The 17,224-nt window shown below is 46.4% G+C and overlaps 10 protein-coding genes across 10 annotated transcripts; 7 read left to right on the forward strand and 3 right to left on the reverse strand.

Annotated features, from left to right (window-relative positions):
* Positions 1–306: 306 nt before the first annotated feature.
* BBBOND_0210750 (glutaredoxin-like protein, putative) lies at positions 307–1,358 on the reverse strand (the record flags this gene model as incomplete). Its single annotated transcript, XM_012912657.1, has 5 exons — positions 307–470; positions 752–818; positions 856–916; positions 953–1,193; positions 1,352–1,358. 5 exons carry the CDS (start codon positions 1,356–1,358, stop codon positions 307–309), a joined length of 540 nt encoding a protein of 179 aa, XP_012768111.1.
* A 722-nt stretch (positions 1,359–2,080) lies between these two features.
* BBBOND_0210760 (hypothetical protein) lies at positions 2,081–4,243 on the forward strand (the record flags this gene model as incomplete). The annotated part of the gene is made up of 1 exon (XM_012912658.1): positions 2,081–4,243. One exon carries the CDS (start codon positions 2,081–2,083, stop codon positions 4,241–4,243), a length of 2,163 nt encoding a protein of 720 aa, XP_012768112.1.
* A 35-nt stretch (positions 4,244–4,278) lies between these two features.
* BBBOND_0210770 (hypothetical protein) lies at positions 4,279–4,698 on the forward strand (the record flags this gene model as incomplete). The annotated part of the gene is made up of 2 exons (XM_012912659.1): positions 4,279–4,502; positions 4,575–4,698. 2 exons carry the CDS (start codon positions 4,279–4,281, stop codon positions 4,696–4,698), a joined length of 348 nt encoding a protein of 115 aa, XP_012768113.1.
* Positions 4,699–5,077: 379 nt separating this feature from the next.
* BBBOND_0210780 (hypothetical protein, conserved) lies at positions 5,078–5,773 on the forward strand (the record flags this gene model as incomplete). The annotated part of the gene is made up of 2 exons (XM_012912660.1): positions 5,078–5,337; positions 5,650–5,773. 2 exons carry the CDS (start codon positions 5,078–5,080, stop codon positions 5,771–5,773), a joined length of 384 nt encoding a protein of 127 aa, XP_012768114.1.
* Positions 5,774–6,589: 816 nt separating this feature from the next.
* BBBOND_0210790 (MAJOR FACILITATOR SUPERFAMILY MEMBER protein,putative) lies at positions 6,590–8,094 on the reverse strand (the record flags this gene model as incomplete). The annotated part of the gene is made up of 2 exons (XM_012912661.1): positions 6,590–7,735; positions 7,771–8,094. The coding sequence occupies 2 exons, from the start codon at positions 8,092–8,094 to the stop codon at positions 6,590–6,592; spliced, it is 1,470 nt and encodes a 489-aa protein (XP_012768115.1).
* A 592-nt stretch (positions 8,095–8,686) lies between these two features.
* Positions 8,687–9,227, forward strand: BBBOND_0210800 (hypothetical protein; the record flags this gene model as incomplete). The annotated part of the gene is made up of 2 exons (XM_012912662.1): positions 8,687–8,704; positions 9,003–9,227. The coding sequence occupies 2 exons, from the start codon at positions 8,687–8,689 to the stop codon at positions 9,225–9,227; spliced, it is 243 nt and encodes an 80-aa protein (XP_012768116.1).
* Positions 9,228–9,536: 309 nt separating this feature from the next.
* On the forward strand, positions 9,537–9,788 carry BBBOND_0210810 (hypothetical protein; the record flags this gene model as incomplete). The annotated part of the gene is made up of 1 exon (XM_012912663.1): positions 9,537–9,788. The coding sequence occupies one exon, from the start codon at positions 9,537–9,539 to the stop codon at positions 9,786–9,788; it is 252 nt and encodes an 83-aa protein (XP_012768117.1).
* Positions 9,789–12,139: 2,351 nt separating this feature from the next.
* On the forward strand, positions 12,140–13,792 carry BBBOND_0210820 (hypothetical protein; the record flags this gene model as incomplete). Its single annotated transcript, XM_012912664.1, has 1 exon — positions 12,140–13,792. The coding sequence occupies one exon, from the start codon at positions 12,140–12,142 to the stop codon at positions 13,790–13,792; it is 1,653 nt and encodes a 550-aa protein (XP_012768118.1).
* A 228-nt stretch (positions 13,793–14,020) lies between these two features.
* On the forward strand, positions 14,021–14,224 carry BBBOND_0210830 (hypothetical protein; the record flags this gene model as incomplete). Its single annotated transcript, XM_012912665.1, has 1 exon — positions 14,021–14,224. One exon carries the CDS (start codon positions 14,021–14,023, stop codon positions 14,222–14,224), a length of 204 nt encoding a protein of 67 aa, XP_012768119.1.
* Positions 14,225–15,953: 1,729 nt separating this feature from the next.
* On the reverse strand, positions 15,954–16,806 carry BBBOND_0210840 (hypothetical protein; the record flags this gene model as incomplete). Its single annotated transcript, XM_012912666.1, has 3 exons — positions 15,954–16,004; positions 16,051–16,132; positions 16,730–16,806. The coding sequence occupies 3 exons, from the start codon at positions 16,804–16,806 to the stop codon at positions 15,954–15,956; spliced, it is 210 nt and encodes a 69-aa protein (XP_012768120.1).
* Between the last annotated feature and the right edge of the window lie 418 nt (positions 16,807–17,224).

A 17,224-nucleotide genomic window follows, 5' to 3' on the forward strand; every position in this document is an offset into this window, starting at 1 on the left:
CGCAATACGTGGGAATTTTAGGTCGAACATTCGTGCAAAAGGCATGTTATATGGTTTAGTGGCAACTACTGTCCAATGTGTTAGCGTACACAAGAAGAAGATTACATCGCAACACCCGTATACACCTTGGTGCCATAAGAGGCATAGGCAGAAACCGCGTTACTCACGACACATAGAGGCTCTCAGAATCATACATAGTTGTTTCAATACTGTACTGTCGGACATTATGGCACTGGTTCTAAGCGGAACTTGCAGGCGCCTTCATTGGGAGTCGAGGTGCTCCACTAATTTACGCAGCTTGGGAGCTTACTCCAGGCGGCAGCCGGCCTCAAGGAGCACCTTGCGGAGCTCACCGGACTGCTGAGCGGCAACCTGAACGTGATGCCGCAGCAAAATATTCGCACAAACCGTTTTGCTGCAGTCACCGAAGAACTTCCCGTTGATGAACACGCGGGGCACCGTGGCTGCGCCTGCAAACGTTATAAGAAAAATCTTATGTGATCAGCGATGTAAGCACTGTCCCCATATAGAGAGCGAAAATCAAAGGCAGTACCAAAAAACAGCCAACAGACAATACCACTATCCCCGGAAGGTGACAGTTGTGGCAAAAGCCAAAAATACAATATACATGTACACGCTTTCCGTGCCAGCACAATCAATCAACACCGAATGTAGCATAACGCAAGCTTAACACAATACACTATCATCGGACGCCGTCACAGACGACGGAATCAGACGCATGAGCACTCACCGGTGGTAGTGCGGAAGTACTCCATGATTGCGGGGCGGTCAGGGTGGTCGTCGAGCTGGACCACAGTCTGCGTCAAATTTGATGTTGTGTTGAGCCAAACAAACCACGTCGGAAGGAACCTCGCTCATCAAAATGCCGTTGGCCTTCACACAGTATGGGCAGGTGCTGCAGCGACATTATAGGCAGGGAGGCGGCACGTACGTCCTGGAGAACACGACGACCTTGTTCTGGTGAGCCTGCTGCTCAACCCAGGCGGCAATCTGGTGGTCATCCATGTTTTGTAAGAAGGCGGTAGATTTGGCAACTGAAGGTGATGACAGCCGAGCGCACCGGACGTACTCAAAATATTTAGAGGAGTCGCAAGCTTGCGCAGATTCATAACTCAGATCAGCAGGCGACCAGTTGATACCGATTATAGACGCGGGTGGAGCGGCGGGCCGGACTGCAGTGCACGCGCGGCCAACTGCGGCGCCGTTGCACTACCTCCGTTTACGAAACAACAATAGCACATTGTAGCAACAAGTTGTGAGGAAATGTGTAGAGAACCGTGCTAAAGTTGACGCAGTAGTAAACGTGTATTGGCAAGGCATAGCAAGAAACTTGCCATCTGCTACAGTGGAGGCAACGTTGCGACGCTATTCCGTGCTGCCCGCAAAGAACGCTTTCATTTGGTTACACGGTCCTACGATGCATTAAATGTGTTGCCTCTGTGGCCGTCTTGATGACTAGGGTCATAAACAGCGCAGCGACACACACAAGCAAACAAAATATTAGCCATCTGAAACTAGCTTGATACCAGCTACCTACAAAGGTGCTACGTACTGTGGCCGCCAAGGCTGGGAATCAAAAGCGGCTTCAGCGTGTCTAACGCGTGGCACACGATATGTCGAATCTTTCGACTCCTTACACATTAGCGGTAATTGCGCACTTTGTATGGCAATCGGGTACTTAATCACATGTGTGATTAATCCGGAACAGAAAGACAAACTATGTGTGATGATCAGCAGTTGCGAGGAGCGCGTGAGGCTCTGTGATAGATTCCTTTGCCCACTGTTCTCCGCCAGAACAGAAGGCAATACGTAATAAAGCGCATTCTTCCGTCAGGATTTTATGCCTTATATAGAGGCTTAAAATCCGAGAGAATCACGGGAGAAGCGCATCTCGAAGCAGTTTAGTATCGCAAGGGGGATGCGTCAAAGAATGCTGGATGCCGATTTCTACATTCGTCGGATGTTCCTGGGCTCCGGGTAAGATCGCGGGCGGCGGATAGGTAGTACCTACCGCTAAATGTGCCGATGAAGCAGCCGGTGACAAAGTTTGCAGCGGAAGATGTATCCGCGAGATATTTCAGACAACTCTAAGGTCCAGCACCTCCCTGATTTAAATGGTATAATGTTTAATCCCAACAACACGCCCGCGTTTAATTACGTGCCGCAGGATCCCTCTCTGATCCCTTTGCAGCAGGCGCCGCAGCATGTGCCCATGGATCCTGGATATCGCAATGTTGCCTTGCCACCGCCGTGCTGGCCCGGCAGCTCACCAGTGCCGATGCAGAGCCCGATGCCAGCCATGCGGCAGTGGCAGGACGGCACGATAATGATGGGAGGGTTGGATCTGCAGAACCAGGCATTCCGGTCACACGTGAGCTACAATACGGCGCCTTTAGTTTCTACACCTGGAAACCAGGATATGTTGAACATGGAGCACCTGCGGCCCAACCTCGGCACGCCTCCGTCAGGAACAAACCCGCAGCAGCTGCAGCCGACTCCATCGCCTAAGTCAGTGGTTAGCGGGAGGGGGTCGCTGCGCGACGAGCCTGTAGGGAAGTCCAAAGGCAGAGTGGAGCCTGTCATGCCGATGAATAAGATGCTGAGTGAGTTCGAAGGGCCGCCTATCACTATGTTTGAGCCGCCGAGGATGGATAAGCCCAAGGATAAGAAACCGTATGTGCCTATGGTGAAGCAAACACGTCCAGGTGCTGCAACGGGTCCACGTAGAAGCGGTTCGCGCGTGCGTAATGAAGAAGGTAGCGGCGGTAGTTCAGCCACAATGTCGCAAATTCCGACAAGCAAACTGGAGGACTTCGCATCAAAGACGTTCAATAACGCGGTCAAGTCGATTGCACCTCCGAAGATCCCATTTCCCTGGGGGCCGAGGCCATTGGTACCCCCAGCCGTTATCGACCAGGCGCAGGTCATGAACGTTGCGGCGGTGCCGCAGCCGTGTCCGCCCCCAATGGCCGTGCCACACCCAAACCCGCTGCTGCCGCCGCCCGCAGCCATGCTTGGCATCGCGCCTGCGGTTGTGCCTATACCGGAGCTGCGCGTGCAGGAGGGGCCGCTCGTCGGCATGGATGTGACGCAACCAATGACCGTGCCGATGGGGATCCCATTCGACCCCAACAGCCATATGCCGTTTCCCGGGCCGTCGGTCATGACGCCAGTTGGCCAGCACAAGATGCCTGGATTCCCAATGCCGTCGATGGGGACGGCGGAAGGGGTGCCTTCGGCGGACATGATGCCGCAAATGCGGGACCCGTTCGCGCATATCACCCCGCGCACGCCAACGATTCGCGTCACGACAAAAGCGAAGCTGGCGCCCCCAGTGAGCATGAAAAGCAATATGAGCGTGTCTGGCCTGTCTAGTGCGAGTTACCCCGTGCAGTATGCGGTGACGCCGGCCATGGGGATGGCCATGCCGATGGACAGTACTGCCCTTGGCACCCCTTCGCCGGGGCCACCTCCCCTAGGTTTCGCTGTCAACACGGCGGTGCCCACGCCGATCGCTACACCAATCGCCGCCCCAGTTGGCATGGCTGTGCATACGCCCCTATCCATGCCCAACTGCATCGCACCCATGGTCCCCATCACGCCGGGCCCGTTGACCATATCCATACAGCCGCCCCCGATCCCGACTCCTCAGCCGGCGGTGCAGCCGCCAGTGATGGTACCGCCTCCAAGCGCCCCTGCTAATGCGGGCGCCGTATCGCGCCAACCCGAGGAGTCGATTCTGGACGAGATCAAGAAGGAGAAAAACGTCGACAACGACGTTAACAAGAGCCTAGTGTCGGCACCGCGCATCATCGTGGAGTCGTACCAGCAACTACTCGACAAAAAGCGCGACCGTATGCGGGAGTGCCTGGTGGAGGACTGCAAGAGCGTGCTCGGGGAGCGCGGCAAGATCGACACGCCGTACCAGGACACGATTCAAAACGGGCGAAAGCACTTCTACGTAAAAGACATCGTAGCGAAGCTGCTGCCGTACCACATGTTCTACTACGAGAACTTGGAACACAAGCCGAAGGCTCCGTCCATGGACCTGGATGCCCTCGAGGAGCGCGTCCGGTCACTCAAGAGTCGCGTGATGGACATGGTAGCGCAGGCTAAGACCACTCAGCAGAACTACGAGTGCACCAAGGCCTGCGTAGACGCTCTCAGGAATGTCGTGCGGAAGCGGCAGGCGACGCAGTGCGGCCAGCTCGGCACCACCTAGAGCCACGACACACAATATAATGTTTGAGTCCTAATATGTTGCTCAACACGTTTCGCGGCAGGGCGCCTCTGCTGGCTATCCGCGAAGCGCGCCGATTCCGGCGGCAGCCCGTAAAATTGATAGAGAAGGTCACGGAGGAGTACGAGAAGGCCGGTATCGAGTCCACGGCCCCCAAGCCCGACGAATCCGCGACCGAGCGGCGGAAACGCATGATTCGATATGTCTACTACGACCCTACGTTATCGCAAAAGCTGGCCATGTAAGTTGCTCGGGCGCCACGCCGCGACGACAGGCTCGGCTGCCGCGTTACGCAATGCACATGAACTCGCAGAATGAAAGCCAGATTCCTAGCCACGGGGTGGATATGGGTGGTGACCGCGTTGACTACTTACACCGCGCTGAACGCGCTTTACTTTGCTAACAAGCACTTCGAGAAGGGCCGCTACTGCATCTGACCTTTGGGCGCTAGAACTGTGGCTTCGGCGAAGTTACGTGGGTACACTGAGTGACGATGTGTACTCGTAAAGCTATCTAGGGTTAGGCAGTAAGCTTTTAGCCACCGCTATGATGGCTCTGTGCCTTCGGGGTCCCGGAGGCTATGTACTAACGCAATCGGCGATCGACGCCATGGCAATTATATCGCTCAAACTGTTTGTCTAAAATGGGTTGTTCTGTATCACGTAGACATGGTAATGTATTTAGTGGATGTGTCGCGTCACTGTGGTGTGCCTCCGGTGTCGGATGCAGCGACACTCGACGAGTTACTTCTCAGATAACGCTGAGTAATTACACGCTTAATATAGCATATTCCAGGTGGTAGAGTCAGATGGGACAATGAGCTCTATGATGGGATCTGCCGGGCAAAGGCGCGGCCTCGCGCTCTTCGCTCGTGCTTCGGCCAACCTCAACTCCAAGATACCCAAGCGTATTACGTCAAAACACAACCAGAAGCCGTTGGGCTCGTATCCCTTCCCGCCGGAGCATGAGATGCTTTGGAAAAACAGGCGTAATGTGCCCGGAGGATATTTTCACCAGGCGGTATCGCCGTTCCAGCTCAAGTTTTGCTACCCGCTGATTCACCAGGGGTACGCGAGGTAGGTGATGCTCATGGAATGGCTCTCGTGCTGTGTTTGTTAGGGGTGCGACTGTTATTAATGGCATTGGTGATTCCGGTCAGCTGCTCTTACATAAATGACTGACGTCGTTCAAGGGCTTATAAAGCCCGATGAAATATCTATGTACTATTGGCATTTGTGGATGTGTTAAATCGTATTTCACTTGAAATGCATGCTGATACTTGATCCACGTATTACCATGTTGTTACGTCGTGTCCGTTGTTGCCATAAAATCTATGGCGCTGTGTTTTCAAAGTTGAAGCAATTTTGAGCATATATATCATTCTTCAGGATATGGGCGAAGGGGTCGCAGATGTTCTGGTGGGTCATATGGCCCACTGCTATGGCCATCACCGGGTTCCTGTCCATCGATGCCATCAACACCAAATACCTCAAGAGAATAGGTTATGACTAACTTATGACACGTGTGAACATTTCAACTAATATATCGCTAAAATCTGTAGGGTTGGTTACAAGGTGCTGTATTTAACGAGTGGTCTAACATTGACGGCATTATTTGTAATGATCCCTTCGGCCTCGTATAGACATGTCACCCTCGAAACAAGAACATATGCTGTAGTCAAACTTCCCGATCCACAGTTTCGTTTCCGTTTAAATACGGCTATTTAGCTGTGGAGTTTAGTTACGTTCATGGGTGCTCATGTGTCGGTGTTACGTGGTTGCGTATCTATCATGACGCTGCGATTAGTGGTTGTGCATGAAGTGACGGGATGGTTCATGTTGGGGATATTTGGTTCACTTGACCGTTTTCCGCAAAAAACGGTGCCGATGGATACTACGCATCGTCATGTTGCAGACAGCATTCATTATAGTACACTGATACAATCACACAACCATATGGCGTCGTTCCCTGAATGCATTTCATGGAATGCGGTGGAGCATCTGCCTTCAAGACTTCAACTGGTAAACAGAGGATTCTTCGTATTTTCAATCATATTTTAATGTGATTAGCATATTGGATGTCTCAGTCAACCACAGCGCGTATCCTGCACGGGCCATTATTGATTTGTTGGCTGTGGATTTACTGCGGTAGAAGGACGTTTTCTACCACCATATGAATACAATCAAGGTTATGAATAGCCTGTAACATCAATGATAGTTTTATTGATAAAACAGCTACGTGGTTAATAGTGTACAAATTGTCGTAATTGCTCAAAAAACAGACAAGTCCGATGGTTCTTGAAATGATAAAGGGAATATATCGAAATGTTCATCGTGATTTTTGCTCTAATGTTGACGATGTTTTGTTTTTCTTTTCAACCTCCTGCCTAGTTTTCGGGTATGTAGCAAACAATGCAGCATAGCAAAGAACGTTGAGTAATGTGCCTGCCAATATAATATACATCATTGACTTCCTCAACGCTTCGGCATTCTTCTCTTTAATCTCCGTTGCCATTGTTTCAAAGGACTCTCTAGAGGGGACGTAGCCAAAAACCTTCTCGGTCAAATACGCACAAACCTGGAAGAGAATTATACTACTTGAAATGCCAGATATTGTTCGAACCATTGCAGATGCTGTTGCCTGGTGCTTATCTTCGATTGATTTTTTCAACATAGCCCTATCTACACCACCAAGTGTTACTAATGTTCCTCCTAGCGTTGCCAGCTCTACATAATGATACCAAAGCAACTTTCCAGACGGTGCCTTCCCTAAGAAGAATAATAAACATACAAGTAGTCGTACAACCATCACTGCGATTCCAGAAGCAAGTTCACCGTAATCCTCCGACAAAGCCACAATTTTCTTTATGCATTCTCCCCCAGCCACACTTCCAGCTGCGCCACCGATCAATGTAACGGCAATAGCAACACCTGCCATTGTGTCAGATACTCCCAAGTATTGCAGATAGATTGTCATATAATTAAACGCGCACATAGGAGCTTCTGCGATGAATATTGTCAATATTAATAGCCATGTTGTGGGCTTTGTAAAAGCTTCTGAAAATGCGTCTGATATAAGTTTTTGGAATTGTTGAGATTTAGGAACGTCATCACCATTCTTGTTCATTCCAAATACAATAGCTATGGCAAAGAATATCCATAAGTATCCCAACACCACGTAAGAAGTACGCCAGCCATAATATCCCAATAATACTTTGCGTGCAATAAGCGTAGTTATGACGGCGCATAACAATCGTCCAATGCAATTCAACGCTTGTAGGCCGGTGAATATCTTACTAGCCGCCTTTGACTCAGCTGAACCCGTTTGTCCCACTAATCCTGTTGGGCCCGCTGCTCCCGTGCTGCCCTGTGGTTTCTTTTCATCATCTGAACTAGTTGAATCTGCAACAATCTTCTGTTGTACGGGATAGACGCAAGCGAATCCGAATCCGTGTAAGAAACGCAAGAACACAATCTGTAGAAGCATTAAGAGTAATAATCACAACTCACCACTTTGTAGTGCGACGCGGAACTTAGGAAAATAGAGGCGACACCCATCACTAACAAACCAGCTCCCAGCACGTGTTTCGATTTATACAGATCTGCCAGCAATCCCCAGATTAAGCAGCAACCCATGCGGGACATAGTAGACACTGTTGCCAAAGTCGACAACTGCGACTGGGAAAAACCCAAAGTCAACTCGAAAGCCCTCATACACATGGACAGCACCTGTTGGTCGTAGCCTTCGATGAAAGAGATAAGGTAGTACAGCGCTTTTCCCAACGCTGTATAGTCAGTCTTTCTAGTTGCAACCCCTTGATCCTCCGTTGCCATTTTTGCTGTAATCCTATGGTTCTAGTTTGTTCTAGATTGGCTGTCTCATCAACTGTTATTCATAGATGGAAACAAATGTATCAGGAGAGAATGATCGGGATTAGGCTTCATGTATGGTACTAAACGTCACAGCATTATTCTCAATCAAATCGCTTTGAATGGAACTATCCATATGACTCATATGTGCATGATATTACAAGCACTATGTGCGACAGTACAGTCAAAACACAATTCGTTTCACCCCAGAATGATGGGCTTGCTAATCTAGCGAAAAGTGACAAAATGGCATATCACACATCTTTTAGCATGACAACGTAAATTCTTACTGGGCAGATTTATAAAAAAAGTTAATCTTTATCAGGCGTAATAGGCGATCGGGTAAACGCCAGCCAACAGCTTTCTATGGCCTTTGAAATAAGTTCCATGTGGTTACTTCTAGCCTGTGCTACTTTTCACACGTCATAATAGCTCAGTACGTACGCAGTATCTGTCTTGATTGAGATATTCACTCCCTAGTGTTGCTATACGTTATGGATACCAGCAATGAGGAGATTCATCCTATATGGGCGGAAGAGTCATTCACAGTTTCATAATGGCGCATTGGACCCACGTTAATCAGCGCACAGGACATCTTTTGGGCGTTGTCATGTTGTTGATTTGGCTGTCATTTAGCTCCGTTACATGCTCCCCATGCTGTGCCGTTTGTACACGTTGCCATAAAAATGTTTAGGTTTGTAATCCTCATTTCGACATATGGCGGTGATATTTTCCAGAATAGCGTATTTTGCCGAAAGTATTCGTGCAGCTCTATCCTGTCTAACTTACTACTCATGCTTAAATTGCAACGATTGATGTCAAACACCACGTTTTTAATTGTGCTCACATTATGCATCTAAGCCCTGCTGCAGGGATCTTCTGCCACTTTGTTGAACATGTATATGCTTGCTAGTCAGTTCAAATCTTTCTCGATGTACGTCGGTGCTCCCAAATTCCCATTGTCCATCAATGCGGAACAAATTTGTATGGGAACGGCAAACACGGATGTGCCCCAAGAAGTGTTCACGACGTCACAAACGAGGGACAATAGCTCTATGAGTTGCACACTGCATGTACGTATTTTGAGTGAAATTTAGGCATCTTGTCTTAAAATTTCATATGAGCCAAAACGGCAAGTTAGTTGTGGATGGATTATGCCCAGAGGGCAACAGGATAACAGTGAATTTGAGCATCGTTTTCTAAAGAAATCCCGCGAAACGTCAGCATGAAATTAAACACTTGCTACACGCAAGTGAGATTACATTCGTGGTGACATGAATAGAGCAGCATAGGTAGCCTGGGTATGTGACAATATTTAAAAACAATTGCTACAAACTAAGGAACCTGCTACTCGCATAATTCAATATGGCGAGCGCACTAACGACATACAACAGGAGTAGACATATATGAAGGACGACAAGAACGTACTGGGGAAAGCTTGGCTCAAATTTTCGCAACACGGAAATACCGTGAAACATATGTCGATGGATTACTTTACCGATAATGTTAAATCGCAATCAGCTATATACGATCCAGTAATATACTCGATTGTAGCATACTCCTGCAGTACAGCGAGCGTGACGGGCCAATCACCACCAGACACAACGCAGCCAAAAAAAAATAAAGAACGTAGTACATTATACCAGTTACTGCAATAATGAGAACATCATGTTGCGAGGTGGCGGATAATATGTATTGAGATGAAAAGTATACATCTAGTATGTGAAGCTACCTTAATCCCTCGGACGGGGAAGGCGGAGTAGCGATCAATGGCCATAACCTCGGGAATATGGGTACTTATCAAAACGTGCATCTTGAATATAAAGTATGCATCTCATAATATTACAGCTTTTGATTTTTACGAAAAGGAATCACATCAGAATCCAAGCACCTGATTTGGATACAAAAATAAATATTACTAGAACCACGGAGAGGATAAGCCAAATAACACCTACAGGTATTGTACATTGTAATTAGCCAAATCCATACCCAATCTTCGTCTATAGGTCAAACAACACTCAGCCCTGCGAGGCTAGTGAAAACGTTCTTTGAAACTCATGACGAGGAAATTTCCATTCAATTACGTTGATCCAATTGAGCTGAATAATGTTATACGCCAAAATAACAATGCCTCGTTTCCACGTTCTGATGTCTGTTACCAGCAGTATGCATCCTTCAATCCGCAGATAACGGAGATTATGTATTTACATGTAGGTGATACGAAGTTATTGTAAACGTGCGCATTAATTCCATTGTCAAAGCATTAATTGCCAAGATTGTTAACTGGATAACAATCTATCGGCAACACATTTGAATATGATTTGGACGTGACGTACTTTTGCGTTGATGTGCGATGTTCTAACCGGTCAACTTAACTTTGGTTTGGTTTTGGGAATCCACATCGATTCGTGTTAGGATTCCACATTTCACAAGCGCGTTTACTTGGTGAAAGTATAATCTCTCTTGGTTTACAATGCATAAACCGTGTCTGTCAGGTGCTATATTTCCTCTCATCGCTACTTCATAACCCACTTTTCATCTTTCTCACCAGTACGTTAACTAGCAATACACTATAACACATATACATATAATCGTCTCCTATTCATTGAACGGATCAGTATTGGCTGTCGTCAACCTGTCGCCGGTGTCGTAGAACTGCATCACCTTTGTTAAACAGTTTTAGCGAAAATCGATTAGTGTTGTACTGCCCACCATATATTCGATTCGGAATTTTACATGTGAAAGGCAACGTTATTTATTGCAATCATAAAATAGTCATCCATAAAAAATTGTGCGTCTCATCTAATGTTAACTTTTTTGGAGAGTAACAATGAATCACGGGGAACATAAAAGCACCTTTAACGCCATCCGTCCATTCCATCATTACGGCTAATAAATCTACGAAATGGTTGATGTGACTCAATGCAGCATCAACGATTTCATAGAGCCGGTTTATAGGTCATAACGGAATCAGACGTAGAGCCCAAACCTCTATGCAACGAATGAGGGTGAAAACAGCGAACGCAACGCACTGCGACGTTGACCATCACGTCAGTTGGGCAGCAGAACGGAAGCTGTATACATGTCAAAGGAGTATATCGCGCTATACGTATCTGAACAGGGAGCGCGTTGAGGGGTATGTCAGAATGCGTGTCTATGCGGACAACACGAATAGAGGGAAATAAATTTTAAAAATATGACTGTACGCGCCAAATGAGAGGAGTTACTGGCGACTTGAATTGGCACGCGTTTCGTTGTAGGCTACAAGACCTTCTTACGGGGAAGTGTTTAACAGGTACATTGAGCCAATACCATCCACCGTTTTCGGTAAAGATTCAACGCTGACAGTAGTAGACACATAAAATTACTCTATGCTTGTTTTCCTAACGCCCAGGACAATTCGCGCGGTGAACATGTGTATGTCTATGTGAGGTTTACTGGGGTATATAGTTACGCAGCGCGCGCGGGTGTGGTGTAACTACGGCGCGTTGCGCGTGTGTAACCCTACTTCTCACAAAACATTTGCTACGTATTATTAGTCGACGTCACACCTCAGCGTCAATAAGACTTCACGGTCTTCAGCTTGTGATCCTCGACACGTCTGCTGTCTTCTCACAGTATTCCCGCCTCTCTACAAGCAGGCCCCGGGTTTGGTACATTGATGCGCCAGTTTCATTCTGTTCGCCTCGGCAAACCGGCGTATATGACTTTAGTTTTTTGTGCTGGGTTTTTCAAAGCACATCGGGGGCTCTCTTGTCCGCCATTTAGATTGTGTGCGTGCCTAGTTTTAGCGTGACGCATTTTGGTACTAAACGTTTCACCTTGCAATCTAATCACCTAACCTTTTCGTGGTTTGGTCGCGTTTTGCAGCGACTTTGTATGGTTGCATAATCACTGTAGAGAGTTGACCTGCGTTACACGAAATAACCCTCGGGGCTGCGTCCTGTTCGGTGATCGTGTCTCGTTCTCTATTTGTTCCATTAGCGTAGGTGTGATACTCGGTTCAACGATGGCGTCTGCGGTAGGATTTTATTTTGATAACCTAAAGGACTGTTTAGTATTCTTCCAATGGTTGTATGGCGGGGCTGGAAAAAATAAGCTCCTTGACGTGGTCAAAAAGCTTTGTGTGCTTCTTGAGCCATGTTATAAGACTATTAACGAAGATAAAATCCGCTCCGATTTGTTAAAGTTTCTGTTCAAAGTTGACGCTTTTTACGGGAAGTTGGTGCGGAAGAAATCGAATAACGGTCCATCAATTCCGCAAGATGAAAGCTTGACAACCCCTGAAAAAATCCTCGACGCTCTCCTTTTTTGTCTCCCCAAGTTCTATGCTGCTATATATTACCTGTGGTACGATGTGAATCAGAATTTCAAAATGCAAGGCGGAGGGGGCTGGAAGAATGATTATCCTGGTTATGATGGAAAAGATGTTTTTGGACGCAACTGGGGTGGTGACCTGCAAAAATATCTCACTGGCACATCAAAACATCATAATCATAATAACGTAGAACTTCTCCTTGGTGGATTTCAGGAAGGTGATATAAAATATGGCTATAATGATAGTTCAGGTTTCTATCAGGGTCGTAGCATGCTTACAGAGCTCGCTAATCTAGTGGACAAAGAATCTACTAAATGGAATCTTGTCCGTGATGTATTTTCCACAACAGCACTTCCTACCCACGGCGGCTCGGACAAACCGAACGCTGCGAACGTTCTTGCAGTGATTGATACATTGTGCGAGACTGTGAAGACAGAACGCAGTGTTCTCGCATTAGAAGTGCACGAGGGACTGGAAAAGAGGTTCATAGATTGGCAGGGTTTGGTCAATCATTGCCAATTTCTCAGGCATTCATTCGGCAAACTTTTTAAAGGTGGGGCTTTTTCGTTCACCGGTTATAGAAGGGCTAGCAATGAGGTTAAGAGTGCTGGTTTTACGAAAAGGGCAGCGGCATGGTTGAGAGGTCATTTGGACCATGTAATGGAGGCTTTGGATGGAATTACACCCTATAGAGGCAACAAATATCTGAGTATATTCGACAAGGAAAAGCATCACCATATGATTAACAGTTATTATGCCGAACTTGGTGATTATTTCACCAAAAATGTTTTTCCATACGGTTTCACGTTGTTTGGAGATAATATCTATACACTGCCGAACGATCCGCACAAGACTCTGCTCGATGACTGGAATAATGAAATCAAGTGGCTTAAAGGAGAAAATGGTTTGGGGAAGTTAAAAAACCTTTTGGAGGGTTTGAAGTATCCAATAGGGTATAATCACGGGGAGGGTATTAACGTCACTCAACCTAATGATGAATCCAAACACCATGTGGTAACTGCAACCGGCGGTCCGAGTCATGTGACTAACATTATTGAAGGAACAACGAATGACAATGATCAGGATGCACAGAGTAGTATTCCAAAAAAGGACTACCGTGAATCTCAACACGAGGGTCCAACAGATGTTAAAAAGACATCTGACTCAGCAACCACATCGGGAGTCGATACTAGTGATGGAAATTCGGAAATAATTGAAAGAAATGGGTATAATGATGATGGAGATGATACGGAGTGCAATCATAAAGTACCGGATATGCACGATGGTAGCGACGATGCATGTTATCACCATATGCGTGTGCAGCGTCCATTGAACACCGATTAGCTGTGCTTGGTGTTTTATACAACGCAAACATCCAGGAAGATCCGTAGTTTATACTGTAGAAGCTTAAGGTAAAGAGAAGATGTTGAGTTGCAGTAACCTAGTAATATGGTTGCAATAACAGCCACAATTCAGACAAAAAATCATCCACAACGTATGGCTTCTCAATGTCTTCTCCTTTAGCAGAGTAATGGGTCATTCGATCAAGCACAAAGCAACCGATGTGCCAATATGAAATTAAAACCCCATTACCTATCTCGTAGATACAATTTCTACAAGTCCTTCAGCGACCTTGCTAACTGCACTACCATGGCAAATTATAGGTTCACAAATCGCTACGCTACAACGATCCGAAAATTGTACGCCAAGCTCTTGGCAGAATGGTATTCAAACCTATGCTTCCTGCCAGACATGCTTAGCATATCTAGTCACTAGGTTATCAGCCCGCTGATCTCCGGGTTTCACGCCTATCATGCAATAGACGTACTCCCTCTATTATACGGGTTTTATTTACAGCTACTCCTGCTGGGACGTTATATACACCCGATGGACTGCACTCATGGCTTTACTAGCCGCGTATGTTAGTCAGCTTCCTGGTAGTATGTAGCTCATTTTATCAGTTTAGCAGGGCACTACATACTATGCTTTACTCTCAAGTCTGTTGCATTCCACCTAGGACACGTAATGCGCTACCTTCTGGACGTCCTGCCTTCTGCTTACATCTTTTGACTTTCAGGGCGTCCCACCTTATACATGTTACGGCACTAATGACTCACTGCAGGAGTATGCTCTCATGATAGCATGCTGTCGATTATTTCGACGGCGCTATGAGCCAACACAGCGTCTCAGTTATTATTGCACCCATATTGTAGTTTGCTAGCTTGTGATGGTTGTTAGTGCAGCTGCCTTGTGAATTGTCATTACAGCGTGCAAAAGCCATGGATTTATAGATAACTACGAAGCATACTTAGCGCTTACCCAGGGATGGTCATGGTGGAATAACTAGCATCATGTACAAGAATCCATGTTGGCGAATGGGCACCCCTTACGCTTCAGCACGAGATATGTCGTGGGTATACGGCGATGTGGAGTAGGTGAAATGAATATATATGACTGCATAACAGCGTTGCTCAAATATTGGAGGATACTTATTTGTTAGGCTGACGCACCTACTGCAACAGGGTGACAGTGTAAATGACGCATGAAACCTCAATATGGTACACTTATCGGTTGTTACTCTGGTACTGCATCGTCTACCGGTTGCAATCACTCTGAAATATCTGAATGAAAAACTATTGGGACATGTTGAACTGCGTCTGCATGTATTTCACGACTTTCACTCTTGAATGGGTTAATAAGCGTTTCTATGAAGCCGCATGGTAACCTAGGTGCAGAATTAACGGGATTATCAGCGTCATCAGGGCTGTTGTTGGTGGGTGTGCTCCTAGCTCATCAGATTTCCCCTCCTTGACTGTTCGATGGGCCGATTTAAACGTTACTGTTATTATACGGCATTGCATTGGTTACAGTTTTGTTATTAGGGGCACAACCTTTGCGCAATTGCCTGGGTTGCTCGTGAGACTGGACTTGTAGGGCAATAGAAAGTACACAGTACAATGGCGAAAAAAATCGGTGCTTACATTTGCCTCTATCTTCCTTCACAAATCAGTAATGCCTAATCCTGAAAGTTGGTGAAAAACGTCTTTCAAACCCCATAGATGCCTCCGGATTTGACCATACAAAATCTAAACACATAAACGCTCCATGCGATCCATCATATTCATAGCCAATGGCAAAGCTAGATCGTAGCTGTCAGCAGTAATGTCCACATCCATCGTGCCTTGAGGAATCACGCAGCTCACATGAAAACCATTGGGCGAAAAGTAGCTGCGTATGGTTAGAGAGTTAAATTCCGACCCAACCAGCTCACGCCACTCCAACATCGCATAAACCTTAACAGTGACACGACCATAACATCATGCAACCGCTTGTTCCAATGCAGCCGATTCGGCCTGACAGCATGTTAATTAAATCCTTTCATTGTATCTACATATACCATGAAAACGGAAGTTAACTTGCGGACTTTGCTGGCCAACTGCTTAGAGAGCTGACCATTATGGGAAACGACGCGCCATTTTTGTATACGTCAGCTATGCATCGATGCTCAATACAAAGCCTCTAACGTCGTTGTGTTCAATTCCTGTGTCGCTTGCTCCTGCACCCGCCTTAATGGTTCACACAATCTGCAGACTGACACGTACGAGCTCGTACAACTCCACTAACCTGTATTCCAGAACTTCAGCTACAGGGCCATCGCCGATTAATTTATCCGTAATAATCACACTAAATGAATAAAATAACACATTACAGAATTACTAATGTGTAACATTTTGTGAGATGTCCACCATTGAAACATCGAAGTTAAAAAATCCAGTAACCTATTCTGACTCAATCGGGCGCACCTGTTACACGCAGTAACCTAGATGCCATAATATGCTGCGCGCTTCCATGTTATTGTTACTCAATAATTAACGTAAATATCATATCTGTTCATAGCAGCATCCTGCAGAGTTGATCTGGAAAAAACATTGTCAGCGCAACGTAGCCACTGAAGTCCATGCATCGCGGATATCTAACGGTGGCCGCACATTGTGCTACCTACCCCACTATCAACGTATATCATAACTCAACAACAGAAATTCATATCATTACGATGCCGCCACATGTTGCAGTTGCCCGACAATATGTTAAATGCCAAGTCGATGGTGATGAGTGGTTGTTTGCGATTCACGATAAATCGTAATTTGATTGGATTATATCGCGTGACATAATGAACTATTTACAGTATTCAGGGCAAACACATGCTACCTTTGAATACATCCTAGTATAATGATTTCACAATGTGCAACTTCGCACCAATGGATGAGTACACCAACTCACAGGAACTCCATCACAGTTTGGACTTTTAATAAAATCAGGCCTAAATCACCAATGGAGATGGATTGCGACAAAGGCATTTTGGTTACAACAGCGTAATGTGAATCTTGTAGGTAACATGCTGGAGAGAACAACACTTCAAGCCTTACCGCCGCTACTGCATGCTTAAACACCATTTACAACACGGGATTGACAGATTGAAGGCTGAAGGCTGTGAGGTGTATCAATCTTTGGATGTTCTAGAATGGGTGATGACGATACTTTGGCAAAGGCGTGGTAGCAATGTAACAACAGCAACCCCGTGACCACGTAGAAGGAAATTCATGAGAAAGTTTTCATTACCAATGATCAGAAGACTTTTTAATTCGGGCAATGAATGCTTATTCAATGTTTTCTAGGAGCTTACATCCTAATTGGCCATTGCCTACGGTGGTTGAAACCGACTGAAGCAGTTGGTGAGATAAAATGGTTCTTTACAGATCAAAGAGAGCAATCAAG

The sequence above is a fragment of the Babesia bigemina genome, assembly GCF_000981445.1.
Source record: "Babesia bigemina genome assembly Bbig001, chromosome : II".
NCBI lineage: Eukaryota > Apicomplexa > Aconoidasida > Piroplasmida > Babesiidae > Babesia > Babesia bigemina.